Source organism: Anolis carolinensis, chromosome 3 (genome assembly GCF_035594765.1).
Source record: "Anolis carolinensis isolate JA03-04 chromosome 3, rAnoCar3.1.pri, whole genome shotgun sequence".
In the NCBI taxonomy this organism is placed as follows: Eukaryota; Metazoa; Chordata; class Lepidosauria; order Squamata; family Dactyloidae; genus Anolis; species Anolis carolinensis.
Genome location: NC_085843.1, coordinates 239239643 through 239267250, shown reverse-complemented (window position 1 = coordinate 239267250; position 27608 = coordinate 239239643). Strand labels below are relative to the sequence as shown.

The 27608-nt window shown below is 40.9% G+C and overlaps 1 protein-coding gene across 5 annotated transcripts in view; it reads left to right on the top strand.

Moving 5' to 3' along the window:
- dgkg (diacylglycerol kinase gamma) overlaps positions 1-27291 on the top strand; it is a 171961-nt gene extending 144670 nt beyond the window's left edge. For all 5 annotated transcript variants that reach the window (XM_003218420.4, XM_008106400.3, XM_008106399.3 and 2 more), the window contains 5 exons: positions 3906-3996; positions 14833-15034; positions 21187-21307; positions 22497-22557; positions 25395-27291. In XM_003218420.4, the coding sequence (XP_003218468.2) occupies positions 3906-3996; positions 14833-15034; positions 21187-21307; positions 22497-22557; positions 25395-25493 (574 nt within the window). In that variant the 3' untranslated portion in view covers positions 25494-27291. The remainder of the gene's footprint in view (positions 1-3905; positions 3997-14832; positions 15035-21186; positions 21308-22496; positions 22558-25394) is intronic.
- Positions 27292-27608: the final 317 nt, after the last annotated feature.

The window sequence follows — 27608 nt, the reverse complement described above, 5'->3', positions numbered from 1 at the left end:
ACTCTCTCTTTCCAGGTTCAAATTGTCCCCATGACATTCAGCAAGGTTTGTGTACCTTAGCATGAGCAATCTGTTCCCAACCATTATGTAGCTAACTGCAAAGCATGGTTCTCTTTCCTCTATGTACTGCTGAATATTTGGAGACTTCATAGTGGAGATACAAATTAATATATTTATAGCAAGGAAACCTGACCATGATCTGTCTCTCCAAATATTAGCCCAGAAAGATGCAACGACCAGGAGTGCTTATTACCCCATTTCAGCTGATACACCAGTTGCGCCCCTTCCTAGAATTGGAAGACCTAAAGAAGGTAGTACATACACGAGTGACCTCAAGGGTGCAGTGCTACTTTAATTAGTTCAAAATATGGGTCCAGGTTACCGACAGGATCACCTTCTTATGTGCAAGCTGCCCCGGACACTGAGGTCCTCTGGGGAGTGGCCTTTCCAACCAGCCAGAACCTGATTGACAACCGTCACCTTTCATTGACCATCTTTTCATTGGCTGCCCCAAGACTGTGGAATGACCTGCTGGAAAAGCTTCAACAACTAAATGACCTGTCAGAATTCAAGATACAACTGAAGACCTATCTCTTCCAGCAGGCCTACCCAGTCAATTTTAAACTCTGGATTTTAACCTGCATTTTATTAGTGTTAGTGTAAGTCTTGTATGTATTTTGGTATGTGCATTTTAATAGTGTTGTGTTTATCTGTCTGTTTTAACTGTGTTGTACCCTGCAAGAAAAGGCGGGTAACAAATAAATTTATTATTACTACTACTACTACTACTACTACTACTACATTATAAACATAGTGCTACAATTCTATAGTATGAAATTGCTCTTGATTTAGGTAGATTATTGTTGAGCCAGTTATATAGATAAGATTAAGGAAGGACTTCATAAACCAATGTGTCTATGACCTAACATTTGGGAACATATACACACCATATATGGGATGTATAATCATTGCTTATGTCATTCTTACATGCAAGAATGAATGATTTCAACGTTTTCCCCTACTGGATGAGATTACAGGAGTGTTTACACATCTTTCCATGATTTGCCCTTCAGGGCTTGGGGAGGGGAGGGGCAAATGACATATATATTTGTGCTGAAATCAGTATCTTTTGCTCTAGATAATTTTTTTTTTTTGCTTTAAAAAACAGGTCTTTGGTTACAAATACTAACTTTGAGGGGGTGGAGAATGCAAAAAAATCTCATAGCAGTCAACTATTTTCTCAAAGGAACTTCTTAATGTGTTGAGACATCCTTTGTCATCAAGGATGAGAACATTTGAGGGTATTCTTTTCGTTGTGTTGTGCAGACCCACATGTACATGTGCACCGATTTTGCCACATTCATGCTATTTGTAGTTTGGCCAGAAGTAAGAATTCACCCAAACAGCGCTGAGTTCCAAACAACTTTGAATTGGCAACTTTGAGCAATTTACTAGAGATTAGACATCTCCCTCGGGGCTTTCCTGATTATTAGTGCTTAGCATGATAATTGTACAGTTATTGCTAATTTACACATGCTGCCTAGATGGGCATCCCCTGAGGTTATGCTTCTGTTGAAGGAATACCGCATTTTAAAGCACTGAATGTGCTATACATTTTTATGTCCAGTAACATAGCTAATATCCTGACTTCTGTAGCTTTCCCAGACTTTATGATCTGGGAAAAGTGGCTGGATACTTTATTTTATTTAAGACCACCCTTCATTCTGTTTTGAATTTTGACACAATCCATTATATTGCAAAGTAAATAGAATAAAAAAACAATTTGCTTTTGTTAGCTGTCATCAAGTCAACTTTAACTTGTGGTGATCATAGGAATGAATGACCTCCAAGTCGCACTATCAATAGCCCTGCTCACGTCTAGTAAACTCAATGCTGTGACTTGTTCCATCTGAAATGTACTCTTCCTCTTTTCCTACTGCTTTCCACCTTACCAGGCATTATTGTCTTTTCTAGTGAGTCATGTCTTCTCTTAGATAAACTCTTTAATGATTAAAAGGCTGGGATGAACAATAATATTTTAGGTTGAGGAGGTCAAGAACGACCATGGTGCCATGTGAGCCCCTTTTGCTGACATAGGCAAAGTATGACCCTTCAGATGTTGTGAACTGCATCTTTTAGCATTCTTCATCATTGATTATGCTGACCGGGGCATTTGGGGATCTGCAACATCTATGGGTCCACATTTTCCTTAGCTCTGTTGTAAAGAGAGCAGGGTTGCCAGGCCAGTAGTAACTCAGATTTTGAGATTTCAAACCTATTATGGGAGTGGGTCCTGTAACAAGGGTGATGTTACATGTGACTGCCTTTGTGACATCATTAAAAATAATCATCAATAACCGTTGCTCAAAGTATTCTGCTTTTAAAAAATGGCAAACCTAACAAATGAGAAAAATATGTATATATACACTTTTCAAGACAATGATCTTGCCCAGACATTCCTGTCTTTCCTTGTCCTGGAGCACAGAGAAAGGGGGATAACCCTGAGATGTGGGGACTCTATTAGGAAAGGTGTTCCTGGAATCGTAGCTTAGGGGCAAAAGGGACAAATGTCCCCACTACCACAATAGGTGTTACTACCATCTTGTCCACTAGAATCAAGTCTGGAGATGTGGGCATCAACAGGCCTCCATTGGCTGGTGGCTCTGGGGCAAATGTCCCTTTCCATCCAATGCTAGGTATGCCCCTGGGTCTATATAGTATCCTTCCTTTCAGTCCGTTCCTTCAGTTTTGAAAAATAATCCAGTTCTTCTATGTTTAAGACATGCCTACTACTAAAGAATGAGAAAGATTATCCACTCACCCTCTTTTCAGATGGCAAACACCATATGGCTCTCCAAGAACAACTACTCCCTCCCATGCAAACAGATTTAATTATTCTCTCATCCTTATTTTACCTTATTCTTGGAAATTAATGAATTCCCAACCACAAATGTCACTGTACACACTGGTATCGGAGTGGGGGTCCTACCATAGCAAAATGGCACTTCCCCACACCCACTAGCTGTTAGGTTTGAAATAAGGACTAGGTTATTGGGTTGTTGTGTGTTTTCTGGGCTGTATGGCCATGTTCCAGAAGCATTCTCTCCTGACGTTTCACCCACATCTATGACAGGCATCCTTAGAAGTTGTGAGGTATATTGGAAAAAACTAAACAAGGTTTATATATCTGTGGAAGGTCCAGGGTGGGAGAAGGAACTCTTGTCTGTTGGAGGCCAGTGTGAATGTTTTAATTAATCACCTTGACTAGCACTAATGGCCTTGCCTGATTCATGTCCTGACTTCTTCCTGCCTGGGGGAATCTTTCATTCAGAAGTGTTAGCTGCCCCTGATTGATTCATGTCTGGAATGTCTCTGTTTTCAGAATGTTGTCCTTATTTACTGTTCTGATTTTAGAGTTTTTTAAAATACTGGTAGCCAGATTTTGTTCATTTTCATGGTTTCCTCCTTTCTGTTGAATTTGTCCACATACTTGTGGATTTCCAGGTTATTGTGTTTGAGATGGGATTTGCAACTCTGTTATGCAAGTGCTGATATGTAGGATTTTACATATACTGGTTATCTTCAGAAGCTCGTCCAGTGTCTTTGGAACCTTTGTGCTCAGAGAATACTTTAAAATGACTGCTTTGGTTTGGTTTAGATTTGCTCTGTAACGAGCTCTCCAACGAGATCATCTTACATTCACACATATCTATATAAGGATTTAAATAATACGTATGTATGAATGGTTTTGTCAAAGGGAAAACAAAGATGACCTTCCCTGGTGGCAATTATTTAGTAGCAATCTACATGAAAGAGCTACAGATGTTGTTTGCAATGGCACAGTATATGCAGACTATAATGTACATGCCCCGAATAATGCCCAACCTCTTTCTTCTCTGCATCAGAATGAAGAATAAGCTGTGGTATTTTGAATTTGGCACAACAGAAACCTTTTCAGCCACCTGCAAGAAGCTCCATGATTATGTAGAAATCGAGGTGAGTTCTTCAGAATCCTTAAGCTGGTTCTGCTGCTGGGAACGAAGGATAATCATTATCTGGTTTGTAGCAGTAGTTGGAAGAAGCCTACATTTCATTAAGTCCAACATTCCCTTTCAGTGCAGTATCTGCAATTCAGGATACAACAGGAGTGAGGACTGTACAGGCTTAATGACCATAGAATGCTAATTTGAGTATTGCTGTCAGGCAAGATGATAGGAAAGAAAACTAGGTGGCAGGGGAAATAAAATGGCATATTCCAAACAAAAATAATCCGCCTTGGAAACATTTTGGCACAAGTCATTTCAGGCAATACTCCATTGTACAGCAGGATATATTTTCTGCAATAGAAAAATAAAATATGCATAATGGAGTTGGTTATTGTGCAATTACAATACAAGCTTTAATCTGAAACATCTATTTCTTGAAACAAATAGATGAGGAGGAAATAAACAGATGTTTTAGAAGGCTACTGTTTTCTTTCATATTCCCTTGATCAAAGGGAAGTAATAATACCACTCTATTCTGCATTAATCAAACTTCACCTAGAAGACTATGAACCATTTCTGGCTACCACAGTTCAAAGGATATTGATTAGCTGGCTGATGTTCCAAGTAGGGCAACCAAGGTGGTACGAGGTGTTGAAACTAAGCCCTGCGAGGAATGTCTTAGGGAACTGGGTATGTTTAGTTTCAAGAAGAGAAATTAAAGGCTGGTATAGTAGCCAGATATTAATACCTGAGGGGATGCTTGGAGAAGAGTGCAACTCAAAGTGGTGGCCTCTGGACTCATGCTAATCCTCAAGTTATTGGCTGCCAGTCCCTGGTGAGTGTTCAGGGAAAAAATAATTATAGTCAAGGACCACAAATACAGCGCCAGTCCCTGGCACACTGGGAGAAAATAATCTCTGGTCCCCTATATTAGAAGATGGAGCGAGCTTTTGTTCTTCTACTGCAGATACTAGAATATGAACCAGTGGATTCAAACTGCAATATAAGATATTCTACTTAAATATTAGGAAACATTTCTTTACTGCTAAGAGCTGTTAGACAATGGAATAGATTGTTTCAGAGCATGGTGGACTTCCTTGCTTTGGAAATTTGTAATCAGAGTTGGGTGTCCATCTTTTGACAGTGTTTTAGTTACATATTCCTGCATGGCGGGGGCTGGACTAGATGGCCCTTGGGATTCCTTCTAACTCTGATTCTATCGTATTCATACTATTATTAGCCTCAACTATCTGACTGCTTTATAGATATCCAAGGAGTGGACATGCATCTCTGTCTGTTACAACAACATACTATTACAACATGGGCATTGTCAGTTGCACCAAGCATTATTTCTGTACCATGTTTAAAGGGTTCACTGCCACCTAAACAAAACAGATTGCCAATCACCATATATTGCAATGACTTTCAGTCTAATGTTAAGACTTCTTGAGAACAATGACAATGTATTTTCTGTCAACTTCTTGGTGAGCCTGTCTCTGTCCCTTTCTGTAATACAGTGGTTCTGAACCTGTGGGTCCCCAGGTATTTTGGCCTATGACTCCCAGAAATCCCAGCCAGTTTACCAGCTGTTAGAATTTCTGGGAGTTGAAGGCCAAAACATCTGGGGACCCACAGGTTGAGAACCACTGCTGTAATACAATGCACAGTCAAATAGCAGGTGATGCAAGGCAGATTGGAAGAAAAGCAACTCTTAATGCTAGCTCTTTAGCTTCTTGAGCAGTTGGGAAGGGAGAGTTTAGAATAAACTGGGCCATATTTCTGTGAATTTTACTTCCATTATTTTAAAATATGGCAAACCCACCATTAGGTTTGGTGTCAATCATTGTGCTGATTGAAGCTCTGACTTCTCCTTCCCAAATCTGTCCTTGATGGCACTATCAGGCATTAATGAATACCATCTCACCACACTCTTCTTGTCAACTACAATAGTACTGAATGGGCCCATTCCATTCTTGCAGGAAGTACGGCATTTTCTCCTGTATCAAACTATGAACTCAACAAGAAAATAACAAACACGCATTTGTTGAAATTAAATGATGGTGCATTAAGAGTTCACTACTCTTTTGTATGGGTTTGCCCAGAAACAGGAAGAGACAAAGAAGGAATAGGGCAAAGGAAGTCCCCCCCTTTCCCCTGTTCTCCAGGCAACACACAAGAAAGCCAGCTGGAAATAAAGAGGGGAAAAAAACCAAGACATTTCCCCAGCTGCCAAGAGCTGCTGACTGCAAGAATGAGGGAAGAGTAGGAAGGACTAGAACCCGGTAAAATTTCTTTTGAGGTCCATAACAATCAGAACTCTTCCAGGCCAGCATGAAACTGAAAGTTGCAGTTCTTTGAGAAATGACATTTCTAAACACTGCAGAAGCGGCAGTGCATTTTTCTTCCAAGCTGTTTTGTTAGAAGAAGCCACATCCAAGGAGCAAGTCAGGAGAAAGCTTTCCACCCAACGTTGCCTGATGGGTCACAGCCAGCAGGCCACTTCCTTTTTCTTGGGGTTTATGACTTCCACTCCCTTCATGAAAAGAATTGTCGTGTCATCGCTAATTAGAGCTGGCACATGATCGTGCTTCTCTGGCCCTCAATTAGATGCGAGCAAGTCTTCAGATTAAATCATATTCAAATATATACACCAGCGAAAAATATGTCGCCTGTTGCTTTTCATTGTTTGTGTGTAAACAGAAGCTTTCATTTTCCCACAAAGAGATGGAAGCTCCTGCTGCCAGTCTTTTTAGTGACATCCTTGTCCCTCGTGACATCATGAGATGCTCTGGGCACGCAAGGGAGGTTGGCTGGCTTACAGTGGAGAAAGCTTCTGTCTGCATACAGATATTGACAGCCGGGTGATTCTGTGAAAGGACAAACAGCCATGCAGAGTGAGGCTTTTAAAAGTTTAAACACATCTTTGATGGACACCCTTTGAGTGTGTTTTTCGGCACTGGCATCTGAGTGCTTGTCAGCTCTGAAGTCAGTTATTCTTTCCACCTTACAGCTGTAATTTAGTGCCTGACGCACACATGAACGTACGTGCGTATGTGTATGTGTGTCTAAAAGCTCTATGCTTTACAAAGCCATCTTTGGCTGTATAAAAACAGTATTTAATGACAGAAGGAAGTGCAAGTGACTTGATAATAGTTACCCCAAGTTCTTATCATTATACAAGCTCTTTAAATATATATACTGGAGCTTTCCTGAACTGTGTGTTTTCTGTGAACCTCCCTTTCTTAACCATCAGCAGGAAGGCTAACATTTTGTGAGTTGTTCATTAAAATACATTGCAATACAGAATTTGCACATTGGTCTTGGAGACCTTGTCCTAGCTATTGAGTGTTTTGCAAATGAGGCAAGTACAACTGGGGATTCAATTAAAAATAGATGATCATGAGAGAGCTCTAATCCAATGACAGAAGTATTACTAATATCAGTAACTTCAGGGAACATAAACTGAGCAACATGTTTGAAATCACATCTGTTTGTCCTGAGCTTAGTGGAATTCCAATTCAGATGAGGAGGTATCACTGTTTAATATCTGCATCTGTTGCAGCTGTTAAAAGAGAGACAAGGTTTGGATGAGAAAAACTGATGGCTAAAAAGTGAAAGATGTTAAAGTAAAATGCCCTTAGAGACACACAAATAAACTTAAGAGTGTTAAGGGGACATTGTTGGTCCATTCCACTGGCAGATCCTAGAAAACATATTTTGGGACCATAGCTCTGAGTCTACCACTGAGCATGATTCTTGGAGTTACAGTTAATGTAGCAGCTTGTAATTAACCAAGAAACTACTTTTGGCCCAACTTTTCCAAAGCTGATGGAAATATCATTTGACCATGCTCCAATGATCAGAATGGACCCTTTTCTCCGCCATGAAGCTGATGCCCAGTAAAGGAGGTTGGGGTGAGCAATAATGTCAAAATGACTAAGTAGTTATTATGGTTACGAAACTTACCAGACTACATGAGGAGAAGAAGGCCCATTCTGCCAAGCAGTGTTTCATGCTGTTTCCATCTGGTTTGGAGTGGTTGGGTCAGGAGAAGTTACTTTTAACTTTCCTAAGTTCTTACTCATGAAACTGTTGCTGACAATAATCCTGAATCATCTCAGGTGCATTCTCTACCTAGGTTTTGTCCATTTTGCCACTCTGACTCTTCTAGCAATTGTGTTATCCTACTCCTTTAGAGGATGTTTATAAAGCAGAGAGACAGAGATTTCCCTGTTTCCCTAAGGAGTTTTTTCCATTGTCCAACTGTTTTTAAAATTTAGGGAGAGGCAATGTTGGTTTGGCTTGGTCTTTATGTGAACACTGCTATTACCTCCTACGTTCTGCACGCCCAGTATGTCTATAAAATAGAGAAGTCAAAAATGTCCTTTTTTCCATAGAACAACAGCTGAGATTGCATTCGTTTTGTGAATCATGACGTCCTTAGTTCCTTTTCACCTGTGCTTGCTCTTAGAGAGGTTTCCCTATTTTGTATATCTACAGTAGTTTTTCCCTTCAACTTGAGACGTATTGTATGTACATTGCTATTTAATTTCATGACATTTTGAAGATCCCAAGGTCATTCTGAATGGTCATAAGCAAATCTTATGATCTGAGCAAAACTGTGAAGTTAATGGGACATTACTACCACCAATTGCAAGTGGGAAATGGCATGACTTTAACACTTCTCCATGTCAGAAACATCTGCATATAAAAAACCAAAAATGTTTTACTCTGCCTTTTTTCTGATAAGCTGGTTTTCTGTAGATAGGAATTTCTGCTGATGAGATGGAATGACTGCTTTAGGACTATGTGGTCCAATTTTTAAAAATTCAAAGATCTGAGTGCAAGAACAGTTTTGCCACTTTGCCAGCTGTTGGTACCAAGCTTCAAGAATGAACTAGAGGACACATCGCAAGGTCTTCAACAGCCAGTTTAGAAAGGTGACCCTGGGAAGCTGAAGGGAAGTCATAGTAGCTGGGCATTTAAAAGTTGGTTGTTGTTTATTATCAAGTTGACTTCATCTTATAGTAACTCTATGAACAAGAAACCGCCAGGAAATTCAGTCACTTAGCAAACATCTTGGCTCTCAGGTTTATCAACAGAGGTTAGACTTTTCTCCATTGTGTTCTCACAGTCTTACCAGTAAGCTCCTGGTAGCACCATGTGCTGACAGGACTGCTAACCGAAAGGTCAGTTTGAATCCAGGGAGCAGAGTGAGCTCCTGTCTGTCAGCTTCAGCTTCCCATGCACGGACATGAGAGAAGCCTCCCACAGGATGGTAAAACATCAAAACATCTGGGCATCCCCGTGGGCAACGTCCTTGCAGACGGCCAATTCTCTCACACCAGAAGCAACTTGCAGTTTCTCAAGTTGCTCTTGACATGGAAAAAAAACTGCGAGTGCCACCAAATTTCTGGAAATTACTTCAAATATATATAATTTAATGCCTGAAATGCCAAACCTTATATTTGTGCATAGTTGGCTGCCTTCTACCTGAAAGTCCAAACTCTTTAAAAATGACTAGTCAGTTTTGACATTCACTGAATCCAGTTTCTCTCATTTTCTAAAACTCATGAAACAAAAACTAGAGAAATGATATGAGACTAGTTATTTAGAAAATGTGTTAAGCCAATGCCTGCAAGTAGGAAGAAAGACATCCAATTCATGTTTTGGGCATTAGTGCCCTGTGATCTGTGTAGCCCATGCCCCAGCAATGGCAGGATGAAGCTCACTCCCCTCCACTGTGAGGCACTAGTAGAAAATTAATTTCTTTAGAGTGAGGAGAAAATAAAATAGTACCTAAAGAGATAAACCAGACACTTATATAAAGCCAGATCTTCAGGAATAGTTTAGATGTAAATAAATCATAGAAATTGCCAATTTCAGTTGGTATGAGGTATGTGCAATACTTTTTCCTTACAACTAGTACCTTCGATTCTACTTTTGGATTGCTTCTCTGAGGTGTTGTCTGAGCCAAACAGCCAGACTTGCAATAATACAAAGCTGTCTTTCAATATACTGGGCTGCTTTTAAAGATTTTGTTTTCTATAGTGTAAGAAAGCAGTCTTTTCAAACTCATCTGTTTCGGAGGTGTGGGACCACAATTCCTACCATTCTCAGCATACCTGTGCTATCTGGGGTGGTGGAAGCTGTAGCCCCATATCTCTGAAGGAAGGGCACCAGGTTGGGAGAGGCTGCTCTAAGGTTTTTAATGCCTAAGAACCTGAAGTCAGATGAGGTGTATACAAACAGTACATTGTGCCGGGAATGTTTGGCATCATTTGTGATGCTCACAAGGACTTATCCCCAGAACTTGTTTTCAGTTCAGTTCAAAGATCCAGTCATAGAAATTAATATAAAGTAATGTTCTTTCACATCAATTGTCATAATCACACTGTGTGCATCTAGGATGATTGAGAAGTGTTTTCCTTCACTTGATGCTACTTTCGCATAGGCTACTGTTTTGGTACACTTGGAATCCTTTTGAAATATTGCAGTATACATTGATGATGGTGGTGGTGGTGATCATGGAGTTAATGCAATAGCAGGACAAGACCAGACTCTTGGAAAAGTTCCTTTTTTAGACTACCGATTCCTTAATCCTGCAACCAGCTTTACCCTGATAATGTTGTCTGTGTAATTCTAGACGCCATAATCCAGAAATATATTTTCTCAGGCTCTGAGAATTGCTGTGCAATACATATTCAGCATTAAATATGATGACTGGTTACCCAGAAGAACACTATATATCTTGCTGTATTACCAGTGCATATTCTGCACTGTGTGGCAGTGCCTCCAAGATGAAATGGAAAAGGAGAAGCCAACCCCAGTACATTGTTTGAATATTTGTTGAAATTTATGGTCCTCATTTCCCAATTCTGAACCTTTTTGTATGTATGTGTTCAAGAGATAGCAATCTCAGGGCTGCAAAGTGTTAATCGGAAGCATTTTGACCTAAAATTTAGAGTTTTCCCTCCCTCTAGCTCCAGGCATCTGTCATGACGGGCACAGAGAAATGGCAGTTTTGTTTCGGAAATTGGCATCGGTTACGGTATAGACTCCTGGAAATAACGTTGGTTTTTTTTCCCCCAGCTGCAAATGTCTACTTCCACTCTCGCTGCCAAGTCCCAACAGCCCGTCAGCTGCCCCTTCTCAAAGAGCCCATTGTACCACACTGGCACAGAGACAAAGCAGGGTTAAAGAAGAAAACACACTCACCGCTGCCCATTGGATGTTCATTCCTGGGCTGTGTGGAGATGTGGCATCTGTATCGCATTTTGCAGCCTGCCAAACCTTGGCTTACCCAGCCAGCACAGAGGAGATTCAATTGTGATGTGCCCCAAAAAGCAACAGAACTGAAAAGAGTTTTGCATGTTGGCAACTGTCACTCCTTCTGGACTGAAGCAGCATCCATACCCCATTTGCTATTTATCTACTTTGTATTCAGGCCAGAATAATTTTTCCTCCAAATGCAGTCTTCTGCTGACATATTGCAATGCTTCTTTAGAAATGACCAGATTTGCAAATGCCGTTGCAGAAAATTTCTGCTTGTTCAGATCACAAATTGGCTCAGCAACTATAGCAGGGCACTTTTCCCCAGAAACATTTCTCACAACTGGGGCAGGGAACATGTGACTTTCCAGATGTTGTACCACATCAGCTCCCAAAAGCCGCAACTCACATGGCCAACATTAAGGCTATATGGGAGTTGTAGTCTGAAGCATCTGAAATACTAAAGAGTCATTTCCCATGGATTAAGTGCCCCAAGAGAGATTTTCTGGAGAAAATGTAAGAATACATCTGCACAATGGATACATATAACACTTTTGAACACCACAGTGTCTTGCAAAGGAAATGAGATTAGGCAAGTACCCATCCTATCATCCTTTAAAAAGGACCCAAAAACTTGGCTCTTCCAGTGCGCTTTTGAATAATCTAGTCCTCATGATTAATACTCCACTTAAACAAACTCACTATATTTCTTATTTTATTCTACTCTCTCCTGGAAATAACTTGAAGTCCTACCTCACTCTACGTCTCTTGACAATGTTTGAGCACTTTGTCCTTCTTATTATTTGTTTTTTGGGCTTGGCCCTGTGTTAGCCGCCCCGAGTCCCTGCGGAGAGATAGAAATATAAAGTTGTTGTTGTTGTTGTTATTATTATTATTATTATTATTATTATTAACTATTAATAACTGTAACTCCAAAAATTGGGAGGAGGTGAGTGTTGAACATCCATGAACAATTAAGGTAACATCTAGATGACATATATAACAAAACATTTTTCTGCTGCTGCTCTCCATGGCCACTCATCACTCCCCATGTTTAAATAGCCCCTCTAGTAATAGAAAATAATACAGCTGTGTTTTACATTGTCAAAAATGAAACAAGATCTTAGGTCCATGTTTCATTGGTCACTGGACAGGGATAATGGCAGTCACTCCTTTTCATACTTTTAAAGTTACTGTTTATATGTAACTACTTCTATATTTGGGGCCATTTTCCAATAACACTACAGTTGTTATTCTGTGATTTAACAGTTCAATTATTTTTATAGCTTTGAGATACACATTTGATTTATTTACCGTTATAGTGTTGGTTGTTACTGCTTCAGAACAATGTATTCAAAATGATGTCCCCTGGACTTTTCTAAAATCCTTGAGATATTGGCCACCAGTCCCTGGTGAGTTTCACAAAAAGAAAGGGACAACTGCAGTCAGTGGATACAAATATTGTACTGGTTCGTGGCAAATTGGGCAAAAATCATTGTTGCTCCCACACATCAAATAGTCTGAGAAGCATTGCTCTAAACAAGGGCATCCAGCCTTTTGGCATGCCAGGGCCACATAAAAAGAAGAATTGTCTTGGGCCACATATAAAATATGCTAACATGAACAATAACTGATGAGCAAAGAGAGAGAGAGAGAGAGAGATTCATGCATAATTTTTTTGATATCTTCCATCACAGATAAGCAAAAAAAATTGGCACATAATAATCCTAATTATATGCCACCCTGTTTGAAGGGTCTTTTTAAAATTGTCGAGCAGGTCTTCTGGCTAAACTGTTTGCAATTATAATACAAATTGTGAATAATACCCTGATATTTGTAGATGTAGCATATTCTGAATATTCATTCCATTGTCATCTACAAAATTTGTGCTTGAGAACTGCACTTTTGTTATATGTGGCTCATAGACCGCTGTTTGGACAAGCCTATTCGAAACAAATATTTGTATATTATTTCCTTTGCTAATTCACCACACACACAGCTTTGTGTGCCATTTGATTCACTTTCTTTGAGAAACTGATTCTTCAGAAGCAGAAGAATGCTGTATTTTAAAAGCATCCCTTTCAACATACTTTTCAGGGGGGATTTTGTTGCTTATTGTAGATGGTAATAAATGGAAGCTTTTACGTCTGCTTCTGAACCAAAGTCACCCTGCAGTGTAATAATGTGCCACTCGGGTTTGTGAAACAAGTTACAGGAACTTTACTTAACTTCAAGAGATCAAACAGAACAATAATATATACAATAATCTCTTTGATTGCTTACAGAGAATAGAGGGAATAAACAGTCTTTTTTAAATAGTCCATAAATATGCCTCAGTGCCTTAGAAATAACAAGGCTTTAGAGAGTTGGCAGCCATCTTATTTTCTGGCTGTTTCCAGTTAGCACTCTTTCACTCACTGAGGTGAAACCTGCTCAAACCAGTTCCCTCAGCAGCATGGCAGAGAAAGTAGCCAATCAGATTGCCAGCTCTACACAGGCTCAGCCAATCAGCTGCTGACACTTATTCTTCCAGTTAACCCATTGCATCATGGTGTCTTTTACAAACCCCAACACATTTAACATACTTTGGTACATTGTTTTTAGGAATTGTTGCTGGACATGGTTCTAGACATATTTTCATGTTTTTATTCCATAGGTCATTTAGAAAAAATCTTATCCTATGTGTATGTCCATTTTGTTGTTGTCTTTATATGTATTCAGGTTACAATTTCAGTTACTTTGAGTCAGTAGGAAAGAGTTATTTTGAAACTGGATCTATAGTAGTAACTTGCTGCTTTCTGAGCATTGGGGACTACAACTATAATTATTCTTGAAGCCAGTCTTAGTCATTTCATTCTTTCCTCTGAGGATGAGAACACGGCACTTCTGGAAGACAAAAAAATATATCATTATGAAAGCCGCTTTCCTTGTCCAAAGGGTTTAATTGACATCTGTTGGCTAGTCAGCCCTCTGAGTAAGAAGCAGCAAGAAATGCAACTTCTGGTTTTGGGTTTGTTTGCAAAGTGCTTCTCAGAATGGAGAAGACAAACAGAACAAAGCTGAACTGAGACTAGACAGGTTCTGATGTTCAGCCTAAGGTGGCATCCTTTAGATTTCTCAGACTGCAGCTCCCATCATCCCCAACCAGGCTGGTCTTGGAGAAGTGGCATACTTGTTGAGACAATTGCAGTCATTCTTTCATTCTTGTAAGATGTAGGGTGCATTTGCACTGAAGAATGAAGGCAGTTTGACACCACTTCAACTGTCATGTCTGAATGCATCGGAATAATAGGAGTTGTAGTTTCACAATGTTTTTAGCCTTCTCTGTCAAAGAGTATTGGAACCTCACAAAACTTAATCCCGGGACTCCATAACATTGAGACATGGCAGTAATAAAAAAAAACTTTTCAAGCTTCTGTTCTTGTCTTGATGGCATCAGAGACATTCATTCCTGCTGTGATGCATCAATCATGATGATGTTTTCTGAGTAGAAAGACAAAGCAGAATAGTATTAATAAAGATGCTGTGTGTTTCAGAATGCTTTTCTTTCTTTGTCTCTCTCCATACCTGCCAGTGTGATGGAACAGTTCTGGATCTGAGTAGCACTTCTTTGGAAGGCATTGCTGTGCTCAACATCCCCAGTATGTACGGAGGTTCCAATCTCTGGGGAGAAACCAAGAAGCAACGTAGCCTTAACCGGATGAGCAAGAAAGTGCCAGAGAAATTACAGTCTTCAGTGGTTATAGATGCCAAGGAGCTCAAATTCTGTGTTCAAGGTGAGTCTCTTTGGGGTTGTGATGGGAATAGAATGAGCACATGAGAACTTACAGAGGTTGGCCACAAAATGGGACCACCTTCTAATAATCCATCATGGCCAGTTTTGAAAAAGCCCCTGATAGTGCAGTGGGTTAAACCCTTGTGGCAGCAGGAATGCTGACAGAAAGGTCGGTGGTTTGATTCCGGGGGGCGTGGTGAGCTCCCATCTGTCAGCTCTAGCTCTCCATGTGGGGACATGAGAGAAGCCTCTCACAGTATGGTAAAATATCAAACATCCGGGCATCCCCTGGGCAACGTCCTTGCAGATGGCCAATTTTCTGACACCAGAAGCGACTTGCAGTTTCTCAAGTCACTCCTGGCATGAAAAAAAAGTTTCGAAAAGCCAAACATTAGAGCTTTGGCTAAATCCAATTTGTGGTCCTTACTAGAGTAGAACCACTGACTAATTGCTGGGTGGAAAGTCATTTTTTATGTCAATCTCATTTACTCAGTGAGTCTAGTTGGGACCAACAATTGGAATTAGACCATAATTTTGGGTTGTGTGCATGCATGTGCCTTCAAGTTACCTGTTCTCTTTTGGCAACTCCATAAATTTGATAGGGTCCTCTTGGGAAAGGAATACTTATAAGTGGTTTAGCCAGATTACATCTCACAGATGGCTGGTCAGTTCTGAGGGCTGTCATGCAAACAAGCAACCTTTCTTAGCTGAGGGCCTAGAAGGGCTGTTGTTTTTTACTATTTGGAGCTGACAAATTTTCTACTGGCGGTGCCTTCAGACCAACATGCAGAAATCCATTATCTAAATTATACTGTAGGGATACAGTATAAAAAACCTGCTGCACAATAGACCAGGGCCCTTTCAGACAGGCCCTATATCCCAGGATCTGATCCTAGGATTTCTGCTTTAAATTAGATTATATGAGTCCACACTGCCAGATAATCTGGGATAAACAGAAAATTTCAGATCAGATCCTGGGATAGAGGGCCTGTCTGGAAGGGCCCCCAGTAATAAAAATGTTGGCAACACTACTTATTCCCTTTGAATGGGAGTTGCCAATCGTCCCCCTCTATTAAGACACAGATGTGTAGGCAAGGATGGAGCATCTCTCTCTGAGTCCTTTCTCATATAGAGAACAATGAGATTCTGAAATGTATTTTCTACAACTGAGTTGCAGGTTTTTTTCTTGCCAAACTTACCCTTGCTCATGGGCAATAAAATTTTCAACAGAGAAACCCACAGAGAATGTAGCATTTTGTAATATTTTCTTGTGAAACTGGACATGACAAAAACAGGTTACAAAATGGTAGGTAAAATACTAAAGTAATAGAAAAATAGCTTTCCCTTCAACGTTTCACAGATTTAAACCAGGATATATGTGGCCATTCAATATCAGAAGGTGGCCAAGTTGACAAAAATTATTAATAAGGCAAAAGTTATGAGAAGAACACGAAAACTAGAAACCATGTGGACAATTTCAACAGAAAGGAGGAAACAATGAAAATGAACAAAATCTGGCTACCAGTATTTAAAAAAATATAAAATCAGGACAGTCAATAAAGAAAAACACTCAAAAATAGGGGGATTCCAGATGATAAACAACCAGGGCCAGCTAATCACCTCCCAATACAGGATTCCCCCAGGCAGAAAGCAGCCAAGCTTTGAAGCTGCAAGACTATTCAATGCTAATCAAGGTAATCATTTGCAACAGTCACACTTGCCTCAGACAGACAAGAGTTTTTTCTCCCACCCTGGACATTCCACAGATATATAAACCCACTTGCCTAGTTTCCAACAAACCTCACAACCTCTAGGGATGCCTACCATAGATTTAGGTGAAACGTCAGGAGAGAATGCTTCTGGAATATGGCCTTTCAGCCCAGAAAACTCACAGCAACCCATGTGTGACTTGTCTTGACTCATTTTAATCTGCTCTGTAGGCAACCTTTCGACAGTGTGCTTGTTCTCTCCTTTGGAGACATAATGCTCTGGATTATCCGGGTTAATCAATGCTCTGGTTGTTGGATGGATGGGCTGCCTGTGACAATGTGCTATCTCTTGGATGCTTTCCACTACTAATATTCTGTATTGTGATTAGTCATCCTTTCACATCTTTTGGGTGAATGCATGAATTTCAAAGTAAGGATCTTAGTAACACACAGCCACACCTAAGATCGAGATTTTGGTGAGGGCACTTCTTTCCAGGTTTATCTTTAACCTGAATTTGATTAGAGGTTGCATCTTTAATTCCCCTCTATCCAGCCCAGTCTTCTATGAGTCTTAGGCTTTCCAGAAAATGGATCTTGTCAGTTAATTAAATATTAAAGGACTTTAATGCTGCTGGCGCAGCAGGACAGGACTGCTAGAAAGGCAACTCTTTGCCGTGAAGAGGACTCAATCAGAGCCATGAGTCATGCTGCTAGATTCTCCGAAATGCTCTCTAGGTGAGAGAGGGCCTGTGTGAATACAAGACAGGGGCCTATCTATATCTATGTGGGAGAAAGTGGAAAGCATTGAAAAGGAGCTTGGCATAGCAGGCGTTACTTAAGCTGGCAGAATGACTAATAAAGAGGACGCTTTTAATACAGCTCCAGGCTACAACACAAGCAGGAGAAAGGAAGTTGCAGAGGTGGTGGTGATGAAACAACGCACTCACTCTCACTCTCACTCACTCCCCCTTCGAATATTCCATTGTGACTAATGCAAGAGACTTTCTGAATGGAGAGGAGGGAAGGAAAAATCAAAGAAGCTACAAGGTGTTTTGGCATTTACAGGATAATCCTCAAAACAAGCCTTGAGGCAAACTTCTCCATTTGGAACACTGGGTCATACATTTCCAAACCTCTTCTTCCAAGTGTTTCCTGAGTTTTGGGGGGAAAGATGTTTAAGGTGCAGTTTTAAAGTTAGAGGCTGACCGCAGAAGGCCTACAAGCTGACTTCAGCCCAGCCAAGACGTCTACAAAAGTTTACTAATTTATTTTCATTATTTCCTACCGTCCGCATCTTTTGTTTGATATGGACAGTACTGAGTAATCCTTTGGCATCTCACCTTTCTGTCCTCTTCTCCCACTTCCCCCTTTGTACTAAGCTCAATTCAATTGCTGCTAAGGTTAGAACTCAATGAACTTGTGGCGGTGAGAGGTGGGCAAAATCTTGTCTTTCCCTATTGACTCAGGCAAAAGCAAAGTGCTGCAGCCTCAGTTAGCTTTTTTCTAATTAACAACTTTTACCAATTTGACCATAATCTAATGTTTCATTTGTGAATTGTTGGAAGATATATTGGTTTTATTTCTACCCCTCCATTCTTTCAATTAGTTCAAAATAAAATAAATAACACACACATCTCAATTTATCCTCACATCAACTCATTTTGTGTGTGTGTATCAGGAGCGACTTGAGAAACTGCAGGTCGCTTCTGGTGTGAGAGAATTGGGCATCTGCAAGGACATTGCCCAGGAGACACCTGGATGTTTTATGTTTTACCATCCTTGTGGGAGGCTTCTTTCATGTCCCCGCATGGAGCTGGCGGTGACAGAGGAAGCTCATCTACGCTCTTCCTGGGTTGGATTCGAACCAGCAACCTTCAGGTCAGCAACCCAACCTTCAAGTCAGCAGTCTACCAGCAGAAGGGTTTAACCCATTGCACCACCGGGGGCTCCACGCCAACTCATAAAGACTGAGAAAGTGTGTTTGGCCCAAGCTCATGCTATCAGTTACATGCCACAATGAAGACTTGAAGTTCAGTCTCCCAAGTCCTTTCCAAAACCCTAACAACTCCACCAGATTGGTTGAAACCCACATGTTTGTTTTTTCTAGAATAGGAGTCATACTCATGTGACCTTCCAGATGCAGTGTTCCAACTCCCAGTATTTCTCTCCATTGCCTATTGTAGTGAGGGATGCCAGGTGTTGCACTTCAACTCCCACTGGCCACATAATCCCCAGCCTGTGCTAAAATGATTGGTTCATTTATTACATTATATGATCTTTTCCCATTTGTTCTTTGTCAATTGATAGATGGCTTAACAACTAGCTATGAGTGACCTAAGGGCTAGGTTGGCAAGCCAGGTGTCTCAATCTGTCATTTTGAAACAGCTACTTCCACGATACAGATTAAATGGATTAATTTGATATAGTCTTGAGTCATCCAAAGATTCCACTTTGTAGTCAGCCATATCCATGGATCTTGCATCTGTGGATTCCACTATCCATGATTTGAAAATATTCAAAAGGATTTCAAAAAGCAGAACCTTAATTTTGTCATCCTATATGATAGATATAATAGCATCTACTATATATAGAGTTGTTTGTTCTGCTTCACAGTCGCACCTGGTGGAGGATTCTTCTAGGTTGTGCCATTTTGCCAGGTTGTCTTTTGATCTCCTAACACCACTTCTGAGTCTGTTCAAGGACTTCCAAGTTGCCCATTCTTGGTTTGCCCCTGGAGGCAGACCCTCATGGGGGGGGGGGGGGGCGCAACCATTTGGGATTGCCTGGTTTAGCTGTCCACGGTGATACTCTTGCTGTTGCTGGAGGAACATTAAGAGGCGTGTTGGTTCTCATGAAGCTTTTCCTTGAATTGAGTCTACTGAGAGGAGGCTGATAGCCATGCTATATAATGGGACTTGAACATGCTTAGATTTTGGGATCCAGGGGGTGAGTGCTGAACTTAAACTGCAGTGGTTACAAAGGTACCACAATATGTGATCATCTATCAGCCCGATCTTCTGTTAGCACACAGCTTGTTCTGTTCTCCAACAACAAGGTAATCCATAATGTAGACAAGGTTTTGAGGTCTGGGTCGCAAGCTGCTCTGATCTATAAGCTAATTATGTTCCTTTAATCCCTATAGAAGAGGAAGGGGTGGAACCACACAAGAGAGCGTTTAGATTTGTCTCATAGATTCACCAAAGCAAAAAAAATGAAGGGATAGTATGAGGCCATGAACACCGATTTCTCAAAGCTTTCTGAGCCAGACTAAGCTTTGAGGGATTGATGGTTTGGTGCAACGCAGAAGAGAAATTGAACTAACTTGAGCCTTAAGGCTACAAGTACAACCTGGGCACAAATAGTTGGAAATGAACAAAGCAAATGTTTCTTCTGCTTTCACCTTTATATCTTCTAGTTTGCTAATCATTGTTAAACTGAAACACATTTTCCCTGCACAGTAAAGGCAACAAAAATGGGGAAAGAAAGAAAGACAAACAGACAGACCAGCTATATACACAACTGAGCTCAGACACCAGGGTTTGTCAAACTAAAACCCAGAAGGGACTACTGTAGTAACAGTCTATTATGAGCTGCTTCATCATTTTCACTGCTCAGAGAGAAAATGCTATATTTGTGAATTTATCCTGTCCCAGTCCCTCTGAAAATGAGTGAAGAGGTGCTTGGGAACATTACAAGATGTAGTCCTGTCTTTGAAGTTATGTTTTCTTTTTCAGAGGTGGGGAACCATTGGCTCACCAAATATTTTGGACTACAACTCCCACCATCCCTTATCATTGGCCATTCTGGCTGGGGCCTCTGGGAGATAAAGTCCAAAATATCTGAAGGACCAATGGTTCTTCATTACAGCTTTGTTTGTAGACACTCTGTTTGTCCTGCTGAAGATCGCTTGATATTATGGAATCATGGGAATTGTAGTTTTATAAGGTCCTTAGCCTTGTCTGCCAAAAAAATGGTGCTTCACCAAATCAGAAATCCCAGGATTCCATAGCATTGAGCCATAGCAGTTGAAGTGATGTCAAACTCCATTATTTATACAGTGTAGATGCACTCATCATCATTGTGGGGCAGATCTGTCTTCTCTTTTGTGGAGATATGTAAGTATTGTTGCTCCTATTAATGTATGTAGGAGGCTGAGATTTCCTTCATAAGATAGGTCAGTGGTTCTCAACCTGTGTGTCCGCAGCTGTTATCAGCTGTTAGGATTTCTGGGAATTGAAGGCCAAACCATCAGGGGACCCACAAGTTGAGAACCACTGAAATAGGTGATGCTGAGATATAGCTGCTCCAGATGTTGCCTTCAAAAGACTATGTCCACTATTGTGTGCCTCTGCTTTGCTTATTCTTCCCACCTATGTTATGTCTACATAAAGCAATCTGTCTATTTGTCACTGTTGTATTAACATGCTTGCTTTTCTCCCATTAGATCTCAGTGATCAACTCCTAGAAGTTGTGGGCCTTGAAGGAGCTATGGAGATGGGGCAAATCTATACTGGGTTGAAGAGTGCTGGGAAGAGGTTGGCTCAGTGTTCGTCTGTCACCATCAGGTACCTTCTCTCATATGAGTCTCTCTCTTCTTATTGGGTATGCTTATTTTTGTATGGGGTGAAGTTTAATCTGAGTCATGGCAACCCTAAGAAAAACCCCTCATGGAGTTTTCTTGTCAAGATTTGTTATATTCTTGCATTCTTCTGAAGCTGAAGGAGTGCGACTTTCCCAGGCTCACCCAGTGTGTTGCCATGAATGAGCAGGAAATCAAACTCTGGGCTTTTGGGATCATAATCCAGGATTCAAACCGCTACCACACACAGATTCTCACTGTGATTACTTACATCCTGTTAAAGTATAGAAATATATTTTGTCTGGGTTTTGTCTTGGATAGCAGCACAGGCCCAAGAAGCATACAAAACCTCTAAAATGTTATTAGAAAAACTAGGAAATTTATTCATGGTTGGAGATCTCATGATCAGAAGGAAGCAAACATTAGAGTGGTAATGCCTATATTGCTTTTAAAATGTACTGTCATGCCAGCCACATGACCTTGGAGATGTCTACAGACAATGCCAGCTCTTCAGCTTAGAAATGGAGATGAGCACCAACCCCTAGAGTTGGACATGACTGAACTTAATGTCAGGGGAAAACGTTTACCTTTTACTACACTCATATATTGCAGTTTAACTGCATTGACCTGCATTATACAAGTCTACAAGTCTACACTGACCATATAATGCCATTTGAAACGTTATTATATGGAAGTGTAGGTAAAGGTAAAGGTTTTCCCCTGACATTAAGTCCAGTCGTGTCCAACTCTGGGGGTTGGTGCATCTCCATTTCTAAGTCGAAGAACCGGCATTGTCCGTAGACACCTCCAAGGTCATGTGGCTGGCATGACTGCATGGAGTGCCGTTACCTTCCCGCCAGTGCAGTACCTATTTATCTACTCACATTTGCATGTTTTCAAACTGCTAGGTTGGCAGAAGCTGGGGCTGACAGCGGGCGTTCACTCCGCTCTCCGGATTCGAACCGCCAACCTTCCAGTCCACAATTTCAGCAGCTCAGAGCTTTAATATGCTGCGTCACCAGGGGAAGTGTAGATAGGACCAAACAGTATAGGGCTAGGCTCTCTTTAATATTTCTCTTTGCTCTGAATTCAGTTAGTGTCAGCGCACAGTTGCACTCTGTCCTGCCTACTTCATTGCCACAACATTTACACAGTGTTTTGTTTGTGTGGCCCAGGACATCCAAGCTTCTGCCCATGCAGGTGGATGGTGAGCCCTGGATGCAGCCTCCTTGCACAGTAAGTAATTGAACCTCTCAGACACATTTGAGGAAATGAAATGTTCCCAATGTTCACCTATTAGTACTGGGAGGTCCACCTTAAGAAACTGAGTTGCTTGTTGGACTCAAACCTCCATTGGGAAAATGCTATACTTTTTGACAGCTGTGAATGCATCTATTCACACAGAATCCAGGAAGCAAAACAGCTACAGTACTCTAGTAAACAACCTCCTTACATTTTTAAGAGAGGGGGGAGAGATGTTGCTCCTATCTCTTTGATGTCATATCTTCAAACTCTCTCATGGCAAAGACAACCATATTTGTATTCCTAATGTAAAAATCAAAACAATTTTAAAGCAAGAGAGATCTACAGCTGCTGTACAACACAATGGTAATAGGGAAATTATTAGAGACGGTTAGTTATTGTATCTTGAATATATCTACATCAGTGTCCACCATCTAAAGATCAAAGGAGGATGGGATTACATCATTACGCACATTTTCAATGAGGGAACAGGGCATGAAGTGCTGTCTGCAGCTATAGGAGCTGATGAATAATATATCCTGGCAAAATAGTGCTGGATGCAAACAGTAACTGAGCCCTGATGATAATTTAGGGGTTAAAAGTCCCCCAGAGTTCTGCTTAAGAACATACAAGGATTGACTTCCTATTTCTTAACAATGTTAGATACAGGCTACCACCCACTCAGTTACTTTGAGGTCCTAACCTAGTGACAGCGCTGGTTAAACAAGAAATACTAGACGGGGCTTCCTGGGGGAGAGGGGGTGTTGTTCTGATCATCTACTGCCTCCACAACCACCCATAGGGCTTAAAGACTGGACTATCTCTGCGGCTTCTCAAGCCTGGAGGGTTATATTGTCAAGTTCCCTACACAGAAAACTAGACAGACCTGTTCTTACTTTCTTTCCCTGAAGCAAGAGGTCAGAGCGGTTGGAATGACTGTTGGGGCTTTTCTTCTCTGGATCAGAGAGTGGAAAAGGAAATTTCCTCTCTCACTAGTGAAAGGAAGACAGAGTATATACAAACCCATCAAAGTACAGCACCAAACAGACAAAAGCGCCTTTCCCACATGTGTCTGGTCTGAAATGTTGCGTTTTTCCGCATACATGGTGGAAAATTACCAACTTGGAAATGCATTTCTTTATTTATTGTGTCAGAAGCGAACCAAAGGTACAGTTGTAATGTATTTAAAACACAAAGTTCAAAAACTTTGCATTATACTAAATGTCCTTTGACCAGTAGCTGGCCACTTGGAGTGCCTCTGGTGTTGCTATACGATGGTCCTCCATTGTGCATGTGGCAGGGCCTAGACTGCATTGTAATAGGTGGTCTGTGGTTTGCTGTCCTCCACAGTCGCATGTTGCGGACTCCGCTTTGTAGCCCCATTTCTTAAGGTTGGCTCTGCATCTTGTGGTGCCAGAGCCCAGTCTGTTCAGCGCCTTCTGAGTCACCCAGTTTCTGTGTGTCCAGGAGAGTCTCTCATTCAGTATCAGCCATGGCTTGAGGCTCTGGGTTTTAACCTGCCACTTTTGGACTCACTTGCTGAGGTGTTCCTGCAAATATCTCTGTAGATCTTAGAAAACTATTTATTCATTTAAGTCGTTGGCGTGCTGGCTGATATCTGATGGGCCAGAGATGTCACTACCTTGGTCCTTTCATTATTGGCTGCTACTTCCCAGCAGATGTCAGGTGGTGCATTACCGACTAAACAGTATAATTTCTCCAGTGGTGTGGGGCGTAGACATCCTGTGATAATATGGCATGTCTCATTAAGAGCCATATCCACTGTTTTGACATGGTGAGATGTCTTCTCCATTGGCCATGCGTATTCAGCAGCATAGTATCAAAGCGCAAGGGCAGATGTCTTCACTGTGTCTGGTTGTGATCCTGAGGTTGTGTCAGTCAACTTTCATATGTTATTATTTCTAGCACCCACTTTTTACTTGATAGTCAAACAGTGCTTCTTGTAAGTCAGAGCACAGTCCAGGGTAACTTCCAAGTATTTTGGTGTGCTGCAATGCTCCAGTGAGATTCCTTCCTAGGTAATCCTCAGAGCTCGAGATGCTTGTCTGTTCTTAAGGTAAGAAGCATACACCTGAGTTTTAGATGGATTAGGAATCAGCTGGTTTCCCCTGTAATAGGCAGGAAGAACACCCAAAGCTTCAGAGAGCTTCTGTTCAACCATTTCAAAGCTCCCTGCTTGGGCGGTGATGGCACAATCGTCAGCATGGATGAAATTCTCTGTCCCTTCTGTCAGTGGCTGATCATTTGTGTAAATGTTGAACATTGATGGAGCAAGCAAGCTCCCCTGAGGCAGGCTGTTCTTCTGTTTTCACCAGTTGGAAATTGATTCCATCAGAAATGGTTGGTGCAAACATCATTAAAATAGTCCATTTACCTGGGATGCTGTAACTGCCTCCTGCATTACTGTACCTGCCATGAGCAGGGGCTTGGACTCAAAAGGGATGGACAGCTGCAAGGGGGATAGTATTCATTTCCCATTTCTGTGGCCCCCACAATGCTTATCCACAAATGGTTAGGATGTCATAGCACTTCCAGTTCTGCATTTAAGCTGATACAGGGGCAGGCAATGTGGAGCAAGAGGCCTAAACCATCATGTATTTGTGGTGGCTTGGGGTCATTTTTTGGCCAAGAGAATGAAAAATCAAGGGGCGCGTCCAAGTACTTTGAGGGTTTCCTGTGGGTCTGTAATTGCAGTAAATTGAGGTCCCAAGGGCTGTGTGTGACATTGGGCCACACTTATCCCATGCCTGATGCCATGGTCAGCAATCCTAAATTTCCACGACTACTTGTTTCCGTTCTTTTCATTCCAGATTAAAATTACCCACAAAAGCCAAGTGCCAGTGTTGTTGGGACCTCCCCAAAAAAGCAGCTTCTTCTTCTTGAGGAGGAGAAACCGAACTCGAGACTAATCTGCGACCTGCAAAGAACAATCTTCAGATGCAGCAATTTCTCCATTCCAGCAGCAGCCCTGCAAGGAAACCTTATGGAAAAGAAAAGAAAACCTTCATCCCTTCAGATTTCCTGGCTTCTGAAGCTGCTTTGGAAACATCAGTCTGGTGGGGGCCGTGTTGTGAACTCTTAGTGGAAAATAACAGGGTTGGCCTTCGGGAGCTGAACTGAAATAGCGGTGTGGGTTTGTATATACATGCACACATAGCCACATTCTCTAAATATCACTGGCAGGGATAACACTAACACTGATGGTTTGTGAGGATTTTTCTCCTTCCACAGTGCCACCCCATCCAAGGCGGGGAAACTCTCTCAATTGCTCTGCATGGCCTGTGGTAAAAGCCAGGACTCTTCTGGGGAAAACTGTTTTGGGCAGCCATGATTTACACCCAGCCCGGTCCAGAAAGCAAACAGACAAACCTGGAAACGGCATGTCTGACGTAGCCCTGCAGGTGGGATGGGGAGAGCTTTTCCATTTTATCCAGACTCTTTAGAACCCCGGAAGTTCCTGTCAAAACATCAAACTTGGCGAGAATGCAAGCTTTGCTTATTTATTTATTATTATTATTCCTTCTTTTCAAAAAGTATGTCAGAAGACATTTGGCATCTCACTGGACTGCTTTCATAGTTGCCAAACTTGACACGTTATTAGAATGTTATTTATTTTTCTTAGCTTAGAAAACATGGGGGGGGGGCAGAAAAGGGAAAAGGGGAACAAATTATCCATCACATGCAGAGCCTAGTTATTACACAGCCCAGTTCTTACAAGAACAATATCCTTTGCTAATTTTGGTTGTAATTTAAAACAAAACTGAAAAGCAGAAGTTAGTTAGGCATTCCATTTTAAAAGTCCAAAAATGCAGAAAGCCCTTATTGCCAAGAAAAAAACAAGTCCACAATAAAAAGGCTGAAACTTTTTTTTTTTTTTTTGCTTTTTTAAAAATAGAAAGCAAACTCAGGGTCTTTTAACCAACTGTAGTTTGGCATGATGGCAGCCTCAACAAATCTAAAGATACTTTAAAATATGTAGGTTTTTGGTGTCGTATTGGTGAGTTTCTGGGAAAGAAATAAGCTATTACAGTGGGCACAAATATAGTGCCAGTTTTGGGCACATAGAGAAAATATAATTGCAGATAGCCAGAGAAGTTGCAGCATAGTATAGTCCTGTTGATATTTTTGTACTCTCTTTCCATTTGGGTAGGGATTTTTTCCCTTTTTCTTTAATTCAAACACATTCAACATGTATGAAACTTTTTCCCCCTGACAGCTTCAATTAAGAGTGAGTTCCTCCTCCAATCTCTCTGTCTCTCATGATGGGACTGGTTGTATCCACTGGCAAATTGTGTCAAATGTTGGGTGTGTTACAATTCCCTGAATATGCAGCTAAGGTTTAATCAAAACCAAATACAAATTCTATGGTAGGCATTTGAATGCTGTTAAGAAGCCAAACTAAAGTGGCGGAAAAAATAATTGCACCATTTAATGATCAGCAAATGACCAACAAAATTTTGAATAGGTAAATTAAAACAAACTACCAAAAGCATGAGATGTTTCAGCACTACATGACTCCAGTAATGGATATCATCAGAACATCTTTGTTTTGGATATGCGTCTTTGTTTTAAATTATCCATTCATTCTTTTTGTTGTACATCTGCTGGACATTACATTGCATGGTTGTTTAGAAGATTATAAATATGTGAATTGCATCACCAATACCTTGGTTTCCTTGAGAAATAAACTTTAAAATTGCAATTCAAGGCTTTAGTCCTGTACATTCTGACCTGGAAATAAGTAGCTTTGATCTAAATAGGACTCATTGAGGGGAGGTATACTTAAACAGGATTACACTGCATATAGCTCACAAATACAGTAGATTAAAATAATTTCTTTTAATTAGGAAATAAATACCTGGTTTACCCGCTATTTTTCCATTCTCTAGCACTTATTTAACTTCATAGACTATTGGTCATATTTTGAACTGGCCACAAATGTAATATGGCAACCACTGCTATTCCAAACCATGATGGGTTTAGATCTTGCTGTGATCACCAATTTTGGTTCAATAGACAGCAGG